At 44.0% G+C, this 20,006-nt stretch overlaps 1 protein-coding gene across 1 annotated transcript in view; it reads left to right on the top strand.

The window, feature by feature from the left end:
* Positions 1-19,685, top strand: part of slc38a4 (solute carrier family 38 member 4) — an 87,771-nt gene extending 68,086 nt beyond the window's left edge. The window contains exons 14-16 of the mRNA XM_056275860.1: positions 14,347-14,491; positions 19,215-19,312; positions 19,506-19,685. Of these exons, the coding sequence (XP_056131835.1) occupies positions 14,347-14,491; positions 19,215-19,312; positions 19,506-19,607 (345 nt within the window). The 3' untranslated portion in view covers positions 19,608-19,685. The remainder of the gene's footprint in view (positions 1-14,346; positions 14,492-19,214; positions 19,313-19,505) is intronic.
* The last annotated feature ends 321 nt before the right edge of the window (positions 19,686-20,006 follow it).

Genomic DNA, 20,006 nt, shown 5'->3' with positions numbered 1-20,006 from the left:
AAGTTAAGGTAAGAGAGGACATACATTTATCTAAGCTAAGGTAAGAAGAGGAAACACATTTATCTAACTTAAGGTAAGAGAGGGCACACATTTATCTAAGTTAAGGCAAGAAGAGGACACACATTATCTAAGTTAAGGTAAGAGAGGACACACATTTATCGAAGTTGAGGACATAAATTTATCTAAGTTAAGGTAAGAGAGGACATACATTTATCTAAGTTAAGGTAAGAGAGGACATACATTTATCTAAGTTAAGGTAAGAAGAGGACATATATTTATCTAAGTTAAGGTAAGAGAGGACACACATTTATCTAAGTTAAGGTAAGAGAGGACATACATTTATCTAAGAGGGTAAGAGAGGACATATTTATCTAACTTAAGGTAAGAGAGGACATACATTTATCTAAGCTAAGGTAAGCGAGGACACACATTTATCTAAGTTAAGGTAAGAAGAGGACATACATTTATCTAAGTTAGGTTAGAGAGGACATACATTTATCTGCGTTAAGGTAAGAGAGGACATTTATCTGCGTTAAGGTAAGAGAGGACACACATTTATCTAAGTAGGTAAGAGAGGACATACATTTATCTAAGTTAAGGTAAGAGAGGACACACATTTATCTAAATTAAGGTGAGAGGACATACATTTATCTAAGTTAAGGTAAGAGAGGACACATTTATCTAAGTTAAGGTAAGAGAGGACATACATTTATCTAAGCTAAGGTAAGAAGAGGAAACGCATTTATCTAAGTTAAGGCAAGAAGAGGACACACATTTATCTAAGCTAAGGTAAGAAGAGGACACACATTTATCTAAGTTAAGGTAAGAGAGGACACACATTTATCGAAGTTGAGGACATTAATTTATCTAAGTTAAGGTAAGAGAGGACATACATTTATCTTAAGTTAAGGTAAGAGAGGACACACATTTATCTACGTTAAGGTAAGAGAGGACACACATTTATCTAAGTTAAGGTAAGAGAGGACACACATTTATCTAAGTTAAGGCAAGAAGAGGACACACATTTATCTAAGTTAAGGTAAGAGAGGACACACATTTATCGAAGTTGAGGACATTAATTTATCTAAGTTAAGGTAAGAGAGGACATACATTTATCTAAGTTAAGGTAAGAGAGGACACACATTTATCTACGTTAAGGTAAGAGAGGACACACATTTATCTACGTTAAGGTAAGAGAGGACACACATTTATCTAAGTTGAAGGCAAGAAGAGGACACATTTATCTAAGCTAAGGTAAGAAGAGGACACATTTATCTACGTTAAGGTAAGAGAGGACACACATTTATCTAAGTTAAGGTAAGAGAGGACACACATTTATCTAAGTTGAAGGCAAGAAGAGGACACACATTTATCTAAGCTAAGGTAAGAAGAGGACACACATTTATCTAAGTTAAGGTAAGAGAAGACACACATTTATCTAAGTTAAGGCAAGAAGAGGACACACATTTATCTAAGCTAAGGTAAGAAGAGGACACACATTTATCTAAGTTAAGGTAAGAGAGCACACACATTTATCGAAGTTAAGGTAAGAGAGGACATACATTTATCTACGTTAAGGTAAGAGAGGACATTTATCTAAGTTAAGGTTAGAAGAGGACATACATTTATCTAAGTTAAGGTAAGAGAGGACACACATTTATCTAAGTTAAGGTAAGAGAGGACACACATTTATCTAAGTTAAGGTAAGAGAGGACACATTTATCTAAGTTAAGGTAAGAGGACATACATTTATCTACATTAAGGTAAGAGAGGACACACATTTATCGAAGTTGAGGACATACATTCATCTAAGTTAAGGTAAGAGAGGACATACATTTATCTAAGCTAAGGTAAGAGAGGACACATTTATCTAAGTTAAGGTAAGAGAGGACATACATTTATCTAAGCTAAGGTAAGAGAGGACACACATTTATCTACGTTAAGGTAAGAGAGGACACACATTTATCTAAGTTAAGGTAAGAGTGGACACACATTTATCTAAGTTAAGGTAAGAGAGGACATACATTTATCTAAGCTAAGGTAAGAGAGAACACATTTATCTAAGTTAAGGTAAGAGAGGACATACATTTATCTAAGCTAAGGTAAGAGAGGACACACATTTATCTACGTTAAGGTAAGAGAGGACACATTTATCTAAGTTAAGGTAAGAGAGGACACACATTTATCTAAGTTAAGGTAAGAGAGGACACATTTATCTAAGTTAAGGTAAGAGAGGACATACATTTATCTAAGTTAAGGTAAGAGAGGACACACATTTATCTAAGTTAAGGTAAGAGAGGACACACATTTATCTAAGTTGAAGGCAAGAAGAGGACACACATTTATCTAAGCTAAGGTAAGAAGAGGACACACATTTATCTAAGTTAAGGTAAGAGAAGACACACATTTATCTAAGTTAAGGCAAGAAGAGGACACACATTTATCTAAGCTAAGGTAAGAAGAGGACACACATTTATCTAAGTTAAGGTAAGAGAGCACACACATTTATCGAAGTTAAGGTAAGAGAGGACATACATTTATCTACGTTAAGGTAAGAGAGGACATTTATCTAAGTTAAGGTTAGAAGAGGACATACATTTATCTAAGTTAAGGTAAGAGAGGACACACATTTATCTAAGTTAAGGTAAGAGAGGACACACATTTATCTAAGTTAAGGTAAGAGAGGACACATTTATCTAAGTTAAGGTAAGAGGACATACATTTATCTACATTAAGGTAAGAGAGGACATACATTTATCTAAGTTAAGGTAAGAGAGGACACACATTTATCGAAGTTGAGGACATACATTCATCTAAGTTAAGGTAAGAGAGGACATACATTTATCTAAGCTAAGGTAAGAGAGGACACATTTATCTAAGTTAAGGTAAGAGAGGACATACATTTATCTAAGCTAAGGTAAGAGAGGACACACATTTATCTACGTTAAGGTAAGAGAGGACACACATTTATCTAAGTTAAGGTAAGAGTGGACACACATTTATCTAAGTTAAGGTAAGAGAGGACATACATTTATCTAAGCTAAGGTAAGAGAGAACACATTTATCTAAGTTAAGGTAAGAGAGGACATACATTTATCTAAGCTAAGGTAAGAGAGGACACACATTTATCTACGTTAAGGTAAGAGAGGACACATTTATCTAAGTTAAGGTAAGAGAGGACACACATTTATCTAAGTTAAGGTAAGAGAGGACACATTTATCTAAGTTAAGGTAAGAGAGGACATACATTTATCTAAGTTAAGGTAAGAGAGGACACACATTTATCTAAGTTAAGGTAAGAGAGGACACATTTATCTACGTTAAGGTAAGAGAGGACACACATTTATCTAAGTTAAGAGAGGACATACATTTATCTAAGTTAAGGTAAGAGAGGACACACATTTATCTAAGTTAAGGTAAGAGAGGACATACATTTATCTAATCTAAGGTAAGAGAGGACACACATTTATCTAAGCTAAGGTAAGAGAGGACACACATTTATCTACGTTAAGGTAAGAGAGGACACATTTATCTAAGTTAAGGTAAGAGAGGACATTTATCTAAGTTAGGGTAAGAAGAGGACATACATTTATCTACATTAAGGTAAGAGAGGACACACATTTATCTACGTTAAGGTAAGAGAGGACATACATTTATCTAAGTTAAGGTAAGAGAGGACACACATTTATTTAAGTTAAGGTAAGAGGACATTTATCTAAGTTAAGGTAAGAAGAGGACATACATTTATCTAAATTAAGGTAAGAGAGGACATACATTTATCTAAGTTAAGGTAAGAGGACACACATTTATCTACGTTAAGGTAAGCGAGGACATTTATCTAAGTTAAGGTAAGAAGAGGACATACATTTATCTAAGTTAACGTAAGAGAGGACATACATTTATCTAAGTTAAGGTAAGAGGACATTTATCTAAGTTAAGGTAAGAAGAGGACACATTTTTAGCATGTGTAACCGCCCACATGCTTTGCTGTTTTACCTGAAACCTTTAGCTGATTAATCAGCTGGCTAATCACCAGAAAACTCATCAGCTGACTCATCAAGTAGAAACACAACCCCCCCTGGTGGCAGGTCCATAAAGCTCAGGCTGGCTCGGCTCCCCCTGGTGTCCTGGTCACTGTGGAATGAACACCGGAGGTCTTTCTGGCCGTCTCTCAGACCACGTGACGCTGGACAGCGGGAGCTTGAGATGGACGTTATTCACCAGTACTTTTCACCTTCAGCCTAAACGTTAGAAACCGGTTAAAAGACACATAACGGTTCCCTGGGAGCAGCCCTGGTGTGTGTCTGTGTGTCTGTGAGTAATGTTGGTTGTAGAGGAAGAAATAACGCACACGAGGTTGTCGTTCGTCTGACTTATACACACAGGGATTCACATGCCGGGCCCTTCTGTTGAATGTGCTGTCACTCGACTTCATGACTTCACTTCCTCTTCCTGTCTGTCTCGCTCTCTGCCCGTCTCTCCAGCTCGCTCGCCCGCTCTCGCCCTTTGACAGAGAGCCTATGTTAAAGTCTCAGCCCTGAGGTCAGAGGTTATCCACGCTGCATGTTTGACGTCCAGTCACCGAGGCGTGACATCTGAGCCGTGCGCTCACACTCGCTAAGACGTGCACACACACACACACACACACACACACAAGTTCATTCATTGCTATCTATCCCAAATATGGCCATGGGTTAAATTTATCTTGACCCAGTTTAGAAGATAGAAAATTGCCGCCGGCCAGAGGCAGTTTCACTCCTTACTATAAGTCTTGTAGCGCACACACACACACACACACACACACACACACACACACACACACTACACAGTCATAAAGAGTACACACAGCAGCATACATTAATGTACATATCCATCCATCCATCCATTATCCAAACCGCTTATCCTGCTGTCAGGGTTGCGGGGATACTGGAGCCTATCCCAGCAGTCATACATGTACATTAATTTATATTGACACACACACACACACACACACACGCACACACACACACATCTTGGTAAGAAGAGGGGCAGTGGTTCATTTCGAGGCCGATTTTTTTTTTTTTTTTATTTCTGAGGTGGCTGTTGTAGGTACATCCCGTCGCCACTAGAGGGAAGCAGCGCTCATGACACTCAGTCAAGGGGAAGCGGCGATGCTGCAGTGCTGACGTAGGGGGCAGACTGTATCTTTTTTTCAGCTGCAGGGAATGTGAGGGAGAATCCCACACTCGCCCAGTGGAAGTTTACAGGATCGAGAGCAGACCAGACAATGGAAAAAACCCCAGCCTGACAACCCCCCCCCTCCCCCACCACAGAGAGAGAGGCACACCGCGAGAGAGCGAGAGAGACAGACAGACTGACTGAAAGATAAACGATAGAAGCGACGTGTCTATAACAATAGATATTTATACTCGGTCCTGTATAACAACTCTGTTGGTGTTATTGTGGTTTGATGTTACAACGGTGACAATTTTACCATAAACACTTTGCTTCAGCGATACTGTACACAACCACTAGTCATGCTAACACAGCCTCGCTGAGCTGAACTCACAGGATGGAGAGAGAGAGAGAGAGAGACAGAGAGAGAGAGACAGAGCTAGAGAGAGAGAGAGAGACAGAGAGAGATAGACAGAGCTAGAGAGAGAGAGAGCTAGAGAGAGATAGACAGAGCTAGAGAGAGAGAGAGAGAGAGAGCTAAAGAGAGACAGAGAGAGTTAGAGCTAGAGAGAGAGAGCTAAAGAGAGAGAGAGCTAGAGAGAGAGAGAGCTAGAGAGAGACATAGACAGAGCTAGAGAGAGACATAGACAGAGCTAGAGAGAGACATAGACAGAGCTAGAGAGAGAGAGAGCTAGAGAGAGATAGACAGAGCTAGAGAGAGAGAGAGAGAGCGAGCTAAAGAGAGACAGAGAGAGTTAGAGCTAGAGAGAGAGAGCTAAAGAGAGATAGACAGAGCTAGAGAGAGAGAGAGCTAGAGAGAGACATAGACAGAGCTAGAGAGAGAGAGAGAGACAGAGACAGAGAGTTAGAGCTAGAGAGAGAGAGCTAAAGAGAGATAGACAGAGCTAAAGAGAGAGAGAGAGACAGAGACAGAGAGTTAGAGCTAGAGAGAGAGAGCTAAAGAGAGATAGACAGAGCTAAAGAGAGAGAGAGAGAGACAGACAGACAGACAGAGAGAGAGAGCGAGACAGAGAGTTAGAGCTAGAGAGAGAGAGCTAAAGAGAGATAGACAGAGCTAAAGAGAGAGCGATAGACAGAGCTAAAGAGAGAGAGACAGAGACAGAGACAGAGTTAGAGCTAGAGAGAGAGAGCTAAAGAGAGACAGAGAGAGATAGAGAGAGAGAGAGAGAGAGAGAGAGAGAGAGAGAGAGCTAGAGAGAGAGACAGACAGACAGACAGAGAGAGATAGACAGAGCTAGAGAGAGAGAGAGAGAGAGAGAGACGGAGAGAGACAGACAGACAGAGAGAGCTAAAGAGAGAGCGAGATTGAAAGATAGAAACGGAGAATGTGGTCTATGTGACAGACAGTCCTCAAACCACAGAGAGAAGTATGCGTGTGAACACGGAGAGGTGATGATGCGTTTGCATCTCCACCCGTTTGGAAAATTAAATTTTGACAGAGGGTGGATGAGGATTATCTGTCTATAAACACTGAATTCAGACGAGTTTTAATACCAGTCTGATCAGTCATAATACCAGTCTGATCAGTCTTAATACCAGTCTAATCAGTCTTAATACCAGTCTAATCAGTTATAATACCAGTCTGATCAGTTATAATAGCAGTCTGATCAGTCTAAATACCAGTCTGATCAGTTATAATACCAGTCTGATCAGTCATAATACCAGTCTAATCAGTTATAATACCAGTCTGATCAGTTATAATAGCAGTCTGATCAGTCTAAATACCAGTCTGATCAGTTTTAATACCAGTCTGATCAGTCTAAATACCAGTCTGATCAGTTATAATAGCAGTCTGATCAGTTATAATAGCAGTCTGATCAGTCTAAATACCAGTCTGATCAGTTATAATACCAGTCTGATCAGTTATAATAGCAGTCTGATCAGTTATAATACCAGTCTGATCAGTCTAAATACCAGTCTGATCAGTTTAAATACCAGTCTAATCAGTTTTAATACCAGTCTGATCAGTTTTAATACCAGTCTGATCAGTCTAAATACCAGTCTGATCAGTTTTAATACCAGTCTGATCAGTCTAAATACCAGTCTGATCAGTTTAAATAGCAGTCTGATCAGTTATAATACCAGTCTGATCAGTTTTAATACCAGTCTGATCAGTCTAAATACCAGTCTGATCAGTTTAAATACCAGTCTGATCAGTTTTAATACCAGTCTGATCAGTCTAAATACCAGTTTGATCAGTTTTAATACCAGTCTGATCATCTAAATACCAGTTTGATTAGTTTTAATACCAGTCTGATCAGTTTAAATACCAGTTTGATTAGTTTTAATACCAGTCTGATCAGTTTAAATACCAGTTTGATTAGTTTTAATACCAGTCTGATCAGAAACACTTAATTGGCTGAGTGTGTCTCTTCATATGAAGAGTTTCACTTGGTTTGACTCGAGTAAATAATAATAATAATAATAATGATATTTATTTACATGGTACCTTTCATAGATGAGCTGCAGCTCGCGGAGCTTTACACTGGACAGAAGCAAGTTAAACAAGCAGAAAAACTACAGTTACAGTCCACAAGAGAGAAAGAAGTCAAAAGTATTGAAAATATCTGTGCAAAAGTATAAATCCCACCAGACAATGCACAATAAAGACATGATAAACAAAATAAAATGCACACAATACACAACAGCAGCAGCAGCTGAGTGGTTTGGGGTATAAATACTATGAATAATGATTCAAGTGATTATTTAAAATGTCCACGTTATGTGGTTTGAGTAATAATCATGACTCCCACACACAGACTCCTGGACAAAGTCCTGGACAGAGTCCGATACAGAGTCCTGTACAAAGTCCGATACAGAATCCTGTACAGAGTCCTGGACAGAGTTCTGTACAGAGTCCTGGACAGAGTTTTGTACAGAGTCCGATACAGAGTCCTGTACAAAGTCCTATACAGAGTCCGTTACAGAATCCTGTACAGAGTCCGATACAGAATCCTGTACAGAGTCCGATACCGGGCAAACGCAGGGCCAGACAATGAAAACAACTAAAACGGTCATTGTGTGACCAGACGTGTGACCAGATGTTGTGTGACCAGACGTTGTGTGACCAGACGTTGTGTCACCAGATGTTGTGTGACCAGACGTTGTGTCACCAGATGTTCATGGTGATGAGTGTGAATACTTGGACAACAGAAAGCTCATGCGGCGTTTCCGTTGACAACCACGTGGCCAGTACTTCAACACGTGGTCAGTACTTCTACACGTGGTCAGTACTTCTACATGTGGTCAGTACTTCTACACATGGTCAGTACTTCTACACGTGGTCAGTACTTCTACATGTGGTCAGTACTTCTACACGTGGTCAGTACTTCTACACGTGGTCAGTACTTCTACATGTGGTCAGTACTTCTACACGTGGTCAGTACTTCTACACGTGGTCAGTGCTTCTACACCCACGTGTGCTACCTGCCATAGCACCTGAGCAGGTGTTTCACATGTGAACACGGACAACAGATTACATGTGGTGGACTGAAGCGGGACACATCATAAAGTGTGTGTGTGTGTGTGTGTGTGTGTGAGACAGCTTTTGTTTTTGTATTGAAGCTTGTGAAGTTTGGATGTGTTTTACAGACCACATCAAAAGACCTGCAGCCAAGTGTCCTGTCACAACTCATGGTGTGTGTGTGTGTGTGTGTGTGTGTGTGTGTGTGTGTGTGTGTGTGTGTGTGTGTGTGTGTGTGTGTGTGTGTTTTTAAGGGGTGTGTGACATTTTAAAATCTCTCAACCCCAAATTCTACTGACCTTCATTTTCGCCACAAAATGTCAGCGGGCCTCAAACAGACGGCAACATTGGCTCCGTCTCCAACTGTCCTTGGCTGCAGAGTCCACACGTGTTTCTGTGTGTGTGTGCGTTTTTGTGTGTGTGTGTATGTTTCCATGCCTGTGTGTGTGTGTGTTTCTGTGTGTGTGTGGGGGGGGGGTCAGGTGAAGGGTAGAGCAGGTCTTAACAGAAGGATTTTGTCAGGATCTCTTGATCATCTGCTTTTCCATCCAGTCCGGTGTGGCCCAGTTCTCACGGCCCCACTGGAGCGATTTGGACTCTGGGAGACAGGCTGAGCCCGACTGACAAAGACCTCCGACTCCATCAATCTGCCTCCTAAAGTCCTCCTCTAAAGTCACGTTAAAACTCCCGCACTTCTGTTTAACCATTAATACGCTCCCTACTGGTCGTCCAGTAACGTGCATGTGCTGGGTGTGGTTTTGTGTTGGTCTCAGTGGAGATTTCATTTGTCCCCACCACACTGAGGACTCCTGAGAGTCTACTGTGACCAGCTGAATACCAGCAGCCGTCTGGGTCCCATCTGGTCTTCCTGGGTGATACAGAATATGTGATCCTCATGATAATCAAAGTGTCACACATCAGTGGGGTTGGAGGGTGGTTGTTTTGCTAAACGTTGTTAACTCGGGTGTGTGTTGTTCGTCCATCTCAGGCGAACTCGGGTGTTTGTTGTTTGTCCATCTCAGGGGACAGAACTGTTTTATTAAATCAACAGACACACGTTCATGAGGTGTTTTATAAACCTATAAATTATAAACACCAAAGTGTGCAAATCTTCGAATCAGTACGTTCCTCACAGCAGAGCAAACTGAACCGCCCCCGGCCACCATCAGTCAGTTGTAGCAGCCAGTGTGGAACTTCCTCTGTGAGCTGTGCAGCCCTGCCCGAGGTGAGGTGTCACTGTACGAGGGTCATCACACTCAACACCCTCACACGTTTCTCTCCTCGTTTGGTGAGAAGTTTTAGATCATCATCGGAGCCTCGCAGACTGACTACAGGCGTTCAACAGGGTTCGGTTATGGGTCCTCTCCTGTTCTCCCTGTACACGACATCCCTGGGTTCTGTTATTCGCTTGCATGACTTCTCTTACCATTGTTATGCCGATGACACCCAGCTGATCTTGTCCTTCCCTCCCTCCACATACCTACATCCGGAAGCCGGATGTGGGTATGTGTCCTGGTCGCTGCACTAGTGCCTCCTCTGGTCGGTCGTGGCGCCCGTTCGGGGGCGGGGGGACTGGGGGGAATAGCGTTATCTTCCCACGCGCTACGCCCCCCTGGTGAAACTCCTCACTGTCAGGTGAAGAGAAGCAGCTGGTGACCCCACATGTATCGGCAGAGACATGTGGTAGTCTGCAGCCCTCCCCGGATCGGCTCGGAAGAGCGGAGTAATTGGCCAGATACAATTGGTGTAAAAAGGGGGGGGGGATACTCCTGTCTGTGCCCCTGAGCAAGGCAGTAGGAAGAAATAAGTGGATTTGGTCCCCGGGTGCTGCACGGCGGCTCTCCACTGCTCCTGCTACACAGCTGGGATGGGTTACATGCAGAGAGTGAATCTCATTTGTGTGTGTGTGTAACATGACTAACAAGGAGCACTCTATCGTGTTATCATTCACTTAGACAACAACATTGTGTACCACGATACGACAAAATCTGGGTTTCATCCCGACACGACACCTTGGAAAGACGATACAAGACAATACTGACGGGTAGATTAACGTCCTTCCAAGTTGTTTTGTGGAGAGAAGTGTGCGTCTGGTTTCATACGTTGTAGTATCCAAACCACGACTTCCTGAATAATCCGGCATTAAGACAGGGATCACTTCCACCTTGATGTGAAAGTGTGCTGTTGTGTTTGGGTTTGTCTGACAAGTGAATTGTCATGTTTGTGTAGTCGTACTTTGCATAGTCGTACTCTGTGTAGTCGTACTTTGCCATCACGTTGGTTTAAAGTCGGGAATACTTCTGTCAAAGGAAACATTTCCTTTTTAAGGTCACAAGTCAAACTCGAAGGGAAAATGAGTAAATTCAGCCCCTTTTCCCATAAATCTCAGTGGGTCCCGGCTCCTGTCCCCCACCCGGGACCACCCACGACCAAGAGTGTGTGCGTTAGTGATCCTGTATGTGCGTTAGTGATCCTGTAGGGGCCCTCTGGATTAATGTGCCCACAGCGGGGCGCCCCCAACGCCGGACACGGCTCGCTCCTTTACTGGTGGATCTAAAGCTCTACATGAACTGAACTGGATGAACCCGGATGGCACTGGTCCGATTCAGCTGACCAAGACCACCGCCGCACCCCCGCCCCGTAGTCCCCGGTAGGAAGGGGAGGGGGTAGTTGTCTGACAGGCCATGGCAAGGGATGAAAAAAGAACACAAAAAAGGGCAAATATCACACAGAGCGCTCCAAAGGCCCCACGCCAAGTCACAGGCCGGCGCCGAATACCTTGGAGTGTGATGGTGACGAGGGGTGAGCACGCCAGATGGACGCCGCGTCTCAGGACGCCTCGGTCCTCCTGCCCGTGAGAGACGGTAATGCTCACTATCGTGTCTCCCGTCAGGGGGAACTCTACCAAACCAAATATCCGACCGGCGTACCGTCCTCAAATCTCGTGTAACGTGTCAATAAGTCCCGGTCCACTCCGAAGGCTCCGCGGGCCGCTCGCACCGGGGTGCCGAAAGGCTTGGAGCCCCCGAGAGGAATGTCACGCCGAGGCCCCAGTTTCCAAACCCACATAATTATGTAACATTTATGGAGGTCAGCAGGGTGTGTGTGTGTGTGTGTGTGTACACACCAGGTTTTTCTATCAAAATGGGGCCCAAATATCCCCATGAGAAAAACCAGAAGCCACCTACAAATTGGGGGGCAAAAGCCGCGTCCCTAATTGGGGGAAAAGCTGATTTTTAGGTCAGTGGTTAGAGTAAGTCAAGAGTATGTTAATGTTAGGGTAAGGGTTAATGTTGGGGTAAATGTTGAGGTAAGGGTGAAATGTTAGGGTAAGGGTTAATGTTAGGGTAAATGTTGAGGTAAGGGTGAATGTTAGGGTAAGGGTTAATGTTAGGGTAAATGTTGAGGTAAGGGTGAATGTTAGGGTAAATGTTGAGGTAAGGGTGAATGTTAGGGTAAGGGTTAATGTTAGGGTAAATGTTGAGGTAAGGGTGAATGTTGAGGTAAGGGTAAATGTTAGGGTAAATGTTGAGGTAAGGGTGAATGTTAGGGTAAGGGTAAACGTTAAGGTAAATGTTGGGGTAAGGGTGAATGTTGGGGTAAATGTTAGGGTAAGGGTTAATTTTAGAGTAAGGGTAAACGTTAAGGTAAATGTTGGGGTAAGGGTGAATGTTGGGGTAAATGTTAGGGTAAGGGTTAATGTTAGAGTAAGGGTAAATGTTAGGTTAAGGGTTAATGTTAGGGTAAGGGTAAATGTTAGGGTAAGGGTTAATTTTAGAGTAAGGGTAAACGTTAAGGTGAATGTTGGGGTAAATGTTAGGGTAAGGGTAAATGTTAGAGTAAGGGTAAATGTTGGGGTAAATGTTAGAGTAAGGGTAAATGTTGGGGTTAAGAGCTATAGAATGAATGTAAATCTATGTAACGTCCCCAAAAGTGGCCTGAACAGATGTATGTGTGTGTGTGTGTGTGTGTGTGTGTGTGTGTGTGTGTGTGTGTGTCGGGGGAAATTTATTGGACTCTTATGGTCGTTGCTGTGATGAGAAAGTGGTTTTGGCTGTGGCGGTGACAGTTTTCTGGCAACCATGACAGGACAGTGTAGATCTAGTGGCTATTAGCCCACACACACACACACACACACACACACACACACACACAAAAGACTACAACCAAAGCCCCCGTCGGTGTTGATCAAGGTCACTTGGTTCACTCTGACAGTGTCAAAAATCCAGTTAACTGGATGTGTCCCTGGTCCCTGCTGTATCAGGGCGGTCTGCTTAGACTAGACTAGACTAGACTAGACTAGATAAAGTGAAGTTTAGTTTAGTTTTGCTTGAGTGTGGTTCAGTTTAATGCAGTGTTTAGTCTGATTTCGGTTGAGTTGTGCAGCTTCGTTGCGTGTAGTTTATCTCCACACACTCATCTGAACCATGGAGTGTTTGCTACACTGGAGGAGGGTTGTGGATTTGTCCTACGTTAAGCACAGTGAAGTGTAGCCGGCGAGCTGGAGCTGTGTAAAGGACCGTGAGAGACTGAAAGTCAGACCTACGTATGGACGGCACGAGTGGTGAGAGACAGAAAAGAAAAGTCCGAGCTGTTCCTTTAACAAACCTTCCAGCCGTGTGTTTGAGAAACGGGTCGGTCGGCCTGTCGTTCAGCCTCAGCACCGGCCAGATGGTGTCATTGCCCCGTTAACCAGGAGGGACTGAGACTCAACCAGGACCTACGAAACCGGTGGACTGCAAACGACAAAAAGTGGACGATAGTAAAGACACACCTCCCTCTCTCTCTCCCCCTCTCTCTCGCTCTCTCTCTTTACCGATTAAACCCGCCCTCTCTCCACCGGCTGATGCAATCCCAAGGTCCCATTGCACTGCGGGAGATAATCCCTGCCTGCCTGCTGGATGGATGCCGTAAAGCCCCGCCCCCTTTAACCCCAAACCACCAGCAGCCAAACCCAACCCCCCCCACAGAGCCTCGGGTTTCACCTGATACCCACGACCTTTTCCCTAGTTGGGATTTATCAACCTGCCCAGCGTCTTAGCTAGTGGCCTTTCTCTCGCTCTCTCTCTCTCTCTCTCTCTCTCGCTCTCTCTCTCTCTCTCTCTCTCTCTCTCTATCACTCTGTCATTACCACTCTCTCTGCACTCCCACCACGCACTCAAACGCACACTGACACATTCTCCTTGTGTATCTCTCACACACACACACAGACACACACACACACATCCTTTGTTACTTGACACACTTAAGACATGAGCCAAGTGTGGGAATTAGGCCCAGGCACTTGCTAATACACACACACACACACACACACAGACACACACACTGACTGTGTTAATGATGTGACAGGGAGGGCCTGCTGTACAATAGTGGACTTGTTACCACCTGAAATCTGTTGAAGCTTAACACCTCGTTTGGTTTCCCATAGTCCGGCCGGTCCGTACCTTCGTTTTCTGGCGTATTCCTTTATGTTTACTGTCAGGACAGTTACCAGCCAAGGTCCGCGCTAACTTGACCTTTGACCTCATCCCCTACTGTCGTTTAAGACGGTACATCAAGTTCAAACTTCTTCTTTTTTTTTCTATTCTACTCCCACAAAAAAAAGCGAACTTAGACTCGTCAACAGAGCTGCACCTCGTCAATCAAAACTTTACTTCTTTAGCACGCCATGCGTGCATGTCCAGCTAAAAGTCTTTTCCCTCCCACAGATTCGTTCCTCCATTACCACCATGCTGTTCAGTGGCCGAGAGTTCAGCTGGACTCGCCACCTGCTCATCGCCGCCGCCATCTTGGGGTTCAACAATGTGCTGGTCATCTTCGTCCCCACGATCCGAGACATCTTCGGCTTCATCGGTAAGTCTGGTTACCCGTGAGTGTTCAGTCTCTCACTTTTTTCGCTGCTGTGATACTTTTAACCCTATTGAAACTTCTGTACATACTACCACTGGCAGTACTGGCAATACTACTATGACTATTATTGAAACTACTGCTACTGTGAAAAATACACCAATACACTCTTGTATGTAGTCATCTACACACTCTGGTGTGTTTATCTAATTGTCTTTGTGTTGAGTACTCCACCCAGGCAGGTTCTTTGTATGTGCAAAACGTACTTGGCTAGCAATGAAAACTTGAATTTGAACTTGTATTTGATGAGTTTTGAAGGGCAAACTAAGAAGTAAACCCTACAAACAAACCCAGTCCGGCGATGTTTACATGTGACACAGACTTCCTCACCACCACCCACATTACTCAGCCGTCATTGTTTCCATCCACCTCCTCCCATCATGCATGATCAACACCACATTTGTTTCATCCCAAAACTTTATTGTCCCGTGATTTGAAAAGTAGCAGGAAGCAAACAGGAAACAGGAAAAACTTGTGACTAAGCAGCAGAATGTTTGTCATGAGGGAAAATGTCAGATGAGAAGACCAGCCCATCTCTCTGACCAGTTAAACTGTAGTATAGTTTACTGAAACAAAGTGGAACAAGTGTGGAACTTATATTTAGTTACATTTCTATTTACTCATCTGACAGACGCTTGTATCCAAAGCCATTTAAAAGAGAGACAGCAAACAGCATCATAGAGTGCTACACAGCAGTCATATCATAGTAGGACTGTATGGAGTAGTCGTAGTAATATTATGCTACATAGTAATCAAAACTTAGCATTACTATATGGAAGAGTAGTAGCAGAAGTAGTAGAAGTAGTAGCAGCACATGCTATGTCAGGTTCGTACAATGACATAGTCAAGGAGATGCCACTGTTTGGAGTGGGGGGGATGTCTCCAAGATGCCTTAAATTTGTTTTCCTGGTGAAACAGAGTGTTGGTGATGGTGAGGTCGTACTGAGCACATTTTCTAAGAAGCAGAACCCCATTGGAGTTGATGTTCCTTATGCCTTCCTTTCCTTTAGTGCCCTTCCAGAGGTGTTGATCCCATCTCACCCCGGTGTTGAAGTCTCCTAGGAGAATAATCTTATCCTCCTTGGGGATTCTTGACAGTGTCTCATTTAAGCAGGCGTAGAAGGTCTCTTTACTTCCTCTTCAGAGTCTAAAGAAGGGGCACAGGCACTCAACTGTTGCCATCTGGTTGTTGGCAAGCACCAAACGGATGGTCATGAGACACTCACTGATCCCCACAGGAAGTTCAAACAGGTATCTGATGATCTGGTCCCTCATGGCAAATCCAACGCCATGGATCCTGGGCTCATCAGCAGCTTTTCCCTTCCAGAAGAAAGTGTAGCCACCCTTCTCCTCCTTCAGTTGTCCTTCGTCTGCCCATTGGGTTTCAGAAAGAGCAGCTATGTCAATCCGGCATCTCTTCAGTTCAGTAATGACCACATTTCTCCTCTCCAGTCTGTCACTGGTTGCACTGTCCATCAGTGTGTGCACATTCCGGGCTCCAAAGTATATGTCTCTGACCGCATGTGGTGATCCCTCTGGACACGGTAATCCATTCAGGAGGTTTGAGGCAGGCTATCTTTCTAGCCCCTTCCCCAGGTGGGGTGAGCAGAGTGGATCCTAAAGAGGGCTGCTCAGTCGTGGGTGCAGCTACCAAAGGGCTCTTTCTACCTCATTCCGAGAGCTCAGCGACTGAATGTAGCACCCACCGCCTGATGTCCCGGCTCATGACTAGGGGCTACCAGATCTCACAATCCTGCCCCCGTCGCCACTTGCTGGTCACCACAAGACTTAATATAGGATGTTAGGGTGGATTCCCTTTATGAAGGACGTCTGTGCATGACTTTAACGTGGAGAGACTGGTGCACAGACAGCCACCACACGGTCCTTGACAGATCTGGGTCAGGATCCAGTAGCATGGAGTCCAAGACGACTCGGAGGCCGTTTCTGCTGCAGCCTTCACCCGCCTTCACATCCAACCTTGTGGTACTTCCCTAAAGTCAGCTATTATCCAATGCCTGTTCCACTGTTGAGGTCTTGGTTGGATTGCTCTTTGTCACTGACCTCCCTCTTGACCTTACCGCCATGGGGGACCCTACCAGGAGCATAGCTCCAGACGGCATTGCTCTCAGGATCTCAGGACCACGTAAGCTTCTCCATCACGACAAGGTGACAATCCACTGAGAAGACACACTATCAAATGCTACAGTGACAAGTTGGTCTGGCTCTTGCAGTTTTAAATTAAGAGTGTTAATTGCCTGTGTGATATCAACTAAAATCACGAATTCTCTGATCGCCACCCTCAATTCAAAAAACCTATTCAGGACACTATCCCTGCTCAACCAGCACACTTTTGTGAAGTACAACACATCTCCATATGTTGCATCTATTTCCTCCAGAAACGCACAGAACTGACGGTGTTGTGAACCTCTTGATCTAATATAATTAGTGCATTTCACCACAACTGTCATAACACTGTCAAATTTCAAGCATTTGCTGCAGAGTGCCTGCTGGTGAATGATGCAGTACAATGTAATTGTGGGATCTACATTCTCTTCCTCCAGCTTTCTTTGAATCAGTGCTGCAAGCCCATTTTTTCTTCCTGTCATTGACGGGACACCATCAGTGATGATTCCAGGGCAGACCAGCACCCTCAACTGCATTGCACAGCACCTAAAATATATCTTTGGCTGTAGTCTTTCCCTGCATTGGATATAAAGTTAGCAGTTCTTCTGTTAACTCAAAACGGTGACTGATACCCCTTACAAATATAGCGAGCTGAGCATTGTCACTTACATCTGTGCTTTCATCAAGTGCCAAAGAATAGTGCATGAAATCGTTCACTTTACAGCAAAACTGTCTGTAAATGTTGCCTGACAACTCGATCTGTTCTGTCATTGTATTTGGGCTGAGACTGACATTTCCCAATAAAGATGGCTTCTCCAGGCAAACCATATCCTCTACCTGCAGCATGCAGTCTCAGAAACTGTCCCTCCATAAATGGCTTGCCAGCCTTTGCTATTGCCTCGTTTATCACATGGATAGCTTCGACAACTGCATCACAGTCTGGTTTGGCTTTGTGAAAAAAGTTCTGGTGACAGGACAGACTTTTTTGAAAGTGTGCTGCCTTTCTTTCCCTCTCCTCGCATTTGAACCGATCATACTCCTCTGCATGTTCAGCAGTGTAATGTCGCTTCAGATTGAAATCCTTCAGAATGGCAACTTTTTCCTTGCTAAGTAGACAGATCGTGGACGCATTAAATTCAGTGAAGAAGTAGTCGCACGTCCATTTCTCTCGGAACTGTCGGTGCTCCTGGTCAACTTTTCTTTTGAAAGTGACATTTTTATAAAACATCTGCGAGCAGTGACAAACAATTTATGTTAGCAAGCTAACGTGAGATATTTCTCAGTGGGCTAGCCTACTGGGTTTGTGTTCTCGCGTTGCCTGGCTACTGTGTGTGTGGGAGAGAGAGCTGCAAACATCTGCAACTGGCCTCACAACTTATCGTCATTGAGTACTTAGAACTAGAACCACAGGAAAACATGAAAGTAGCATGCAAAATGGATATGCAGTCCGGATCTCTTAATAAAGCTAAAACATAGCGCGGGGCCGCAAGAAGCTGTTTGAGACCCCTGTGCTACATGCTAATTATATCATTGAAGTACTATATGGAGTGGTGGTGTTCGTTGTACATTTGTTAGATAGTGATCATATAGTCAAGAACATGTGTAATGTTGTGTACATTTAGTGTGTGTCTGAGATCAAGAGGTGGTGAATTGGAGAATCAAAGGACCAAGTAGATTTACGTTGACACAGAACAGTCAAAGATATATTAAGCCATTCTTCTTCTTCTTTTGGCTTGTTCCCTGTTTCTCAGGGGTTGCCACAGCGGATTTTTGTCCTCCATAGCTTTCTGTCTGACGTATCCCTCTCCTGCAGTCCAGCCCTCCTCATGTCCTCCTCTATCTGGTCTCTTCCTCTTTTTCTTTTGCCAGGTATAAACAGGTCCAATACCTTCTTTCCTATATAGTCCATGCCTCCTCTCTGTACATGTCCAAACCATCTCAATCTTGTCTCTCTCAACTTCTCATCCATTCCTCTGATCTTGAACGTAGCTCTCACTTCTTCATTTATCTTCCGGTCTTTTCTACTCGCTCCCAAGGACCAGCGCAGCATGTTCATCTGTGCTACCTGTGATGTAGATTCTAGCCTCTCTGTTATTGTCACTGCTTCCATACCATAGGGCATGGCAGGCCCAACCATTGATTTGCGTACCTTGCCCTTTACCCTCAACGGCATTCTTTTGTCACAAAGTACTCCAGCTACCTTCTCCAGGAATTCTGCCTAGATTGTGTCCTTTTCTTGACTTCCTTCTTACCACCGCCTTCTGTCTGTATTGTTGATCCAGAGTACTTGAATTCGTTAACTTCTGGGACATCTTCTCCTCCTACGGTCAATCCTGGACTTTCTACTTGCTTATTTATACACAGGTACTCGTATTAAGCCATTAGGGCCATAAAAATGGTGAGAGTAAGTAGAAAAGGGCTCAAAGGAAGTCACCAGTAGTGATAATGATGGTGTTTGAATAAGGGAGGGTGCAGTAATGAGTTGAGGGGATGTTCTCTGTCTGAAGTGTTTTTTAATGAAGGTCTTTCCTCTGCCACATCTCAGGAGCGTCTGCGGCCACCATGCTCATCTTCATCCTGCCAGCTGCTTTCTACCTGCGCCTGGTCAAGACACAACACTCACGCTCCCCACAGAAGATTGGAGTAAGTTGGGACGACAAACACACACAGAGCCTAGTCCATTGTCTTACTCTCAATATCCCATCATATGTCTTCACAGCAGTTTAATCATATTTCAAATAAATATCTTTTTATTCTCTACCTCTTTGTGTTCTCTTTCTTTCTGTCTGTCTGTCATCCTGTCACTGTCTCTCCCTCCCCCTCTCTCCCTTTTCAGGCGACCATTTTCCTCACCGTGGGAATCGTCTTTATGATCGGCAGCCTTTCGCTCATTGTTATGGACTGGATTCACAACCCACCCGGTTCCGGTGATCACTAAGCCCCTCCCCCTCGCAAACAACCACCTCACACCAGGCGCCCCCTAAACAACTACCCCCCACCCCCCTACTGCCCCCCACCAGCCCTTTAACAAACCAGAACAACCAGCTCGCCTTAGTATCTCGGCCCGGTCCTGAACCGAGAGGCCCCCCCACCCATAAATACTTTACCGAGTCTACACGACGAAGGAAGACTTCCTCTTCCTCCTCCCAAAACAAAATAAGCCACCAGGACAGACTTTGTTCTCCATTCTCCAGAGAGTATTGCTGGAGGGAATCCTTTTTAGCTGTTTTTATTTTGTTTTAATCGTTTTTGGGTTGTTTTTTTGTTTTTGCTGTAAAGATGGTGGCGTGGTGTACAGCGACATGAACACACGTGCCAGGACACGAACATCAACGAC

The sequence above is a fragment of the Lampris incognitus genome, chromosome 3 (assembly GCF_029633865.1).
Source record: "Lampris incognitus isolate fLamInc1 chromosome 3, fLamInc1.hap2, whole genome shotgun sequence".
NCBI lineage: Eukaryota > Metazoa > Chordata > Actinopteri > Lampriformes > Lampridae > Lampris > Lampris incognitus.
The sequence above is the reverse complement of the archived record's forward strand: the minus strand, read 5'-3'. Positions and strand labels throughout refer to the sequence as shown.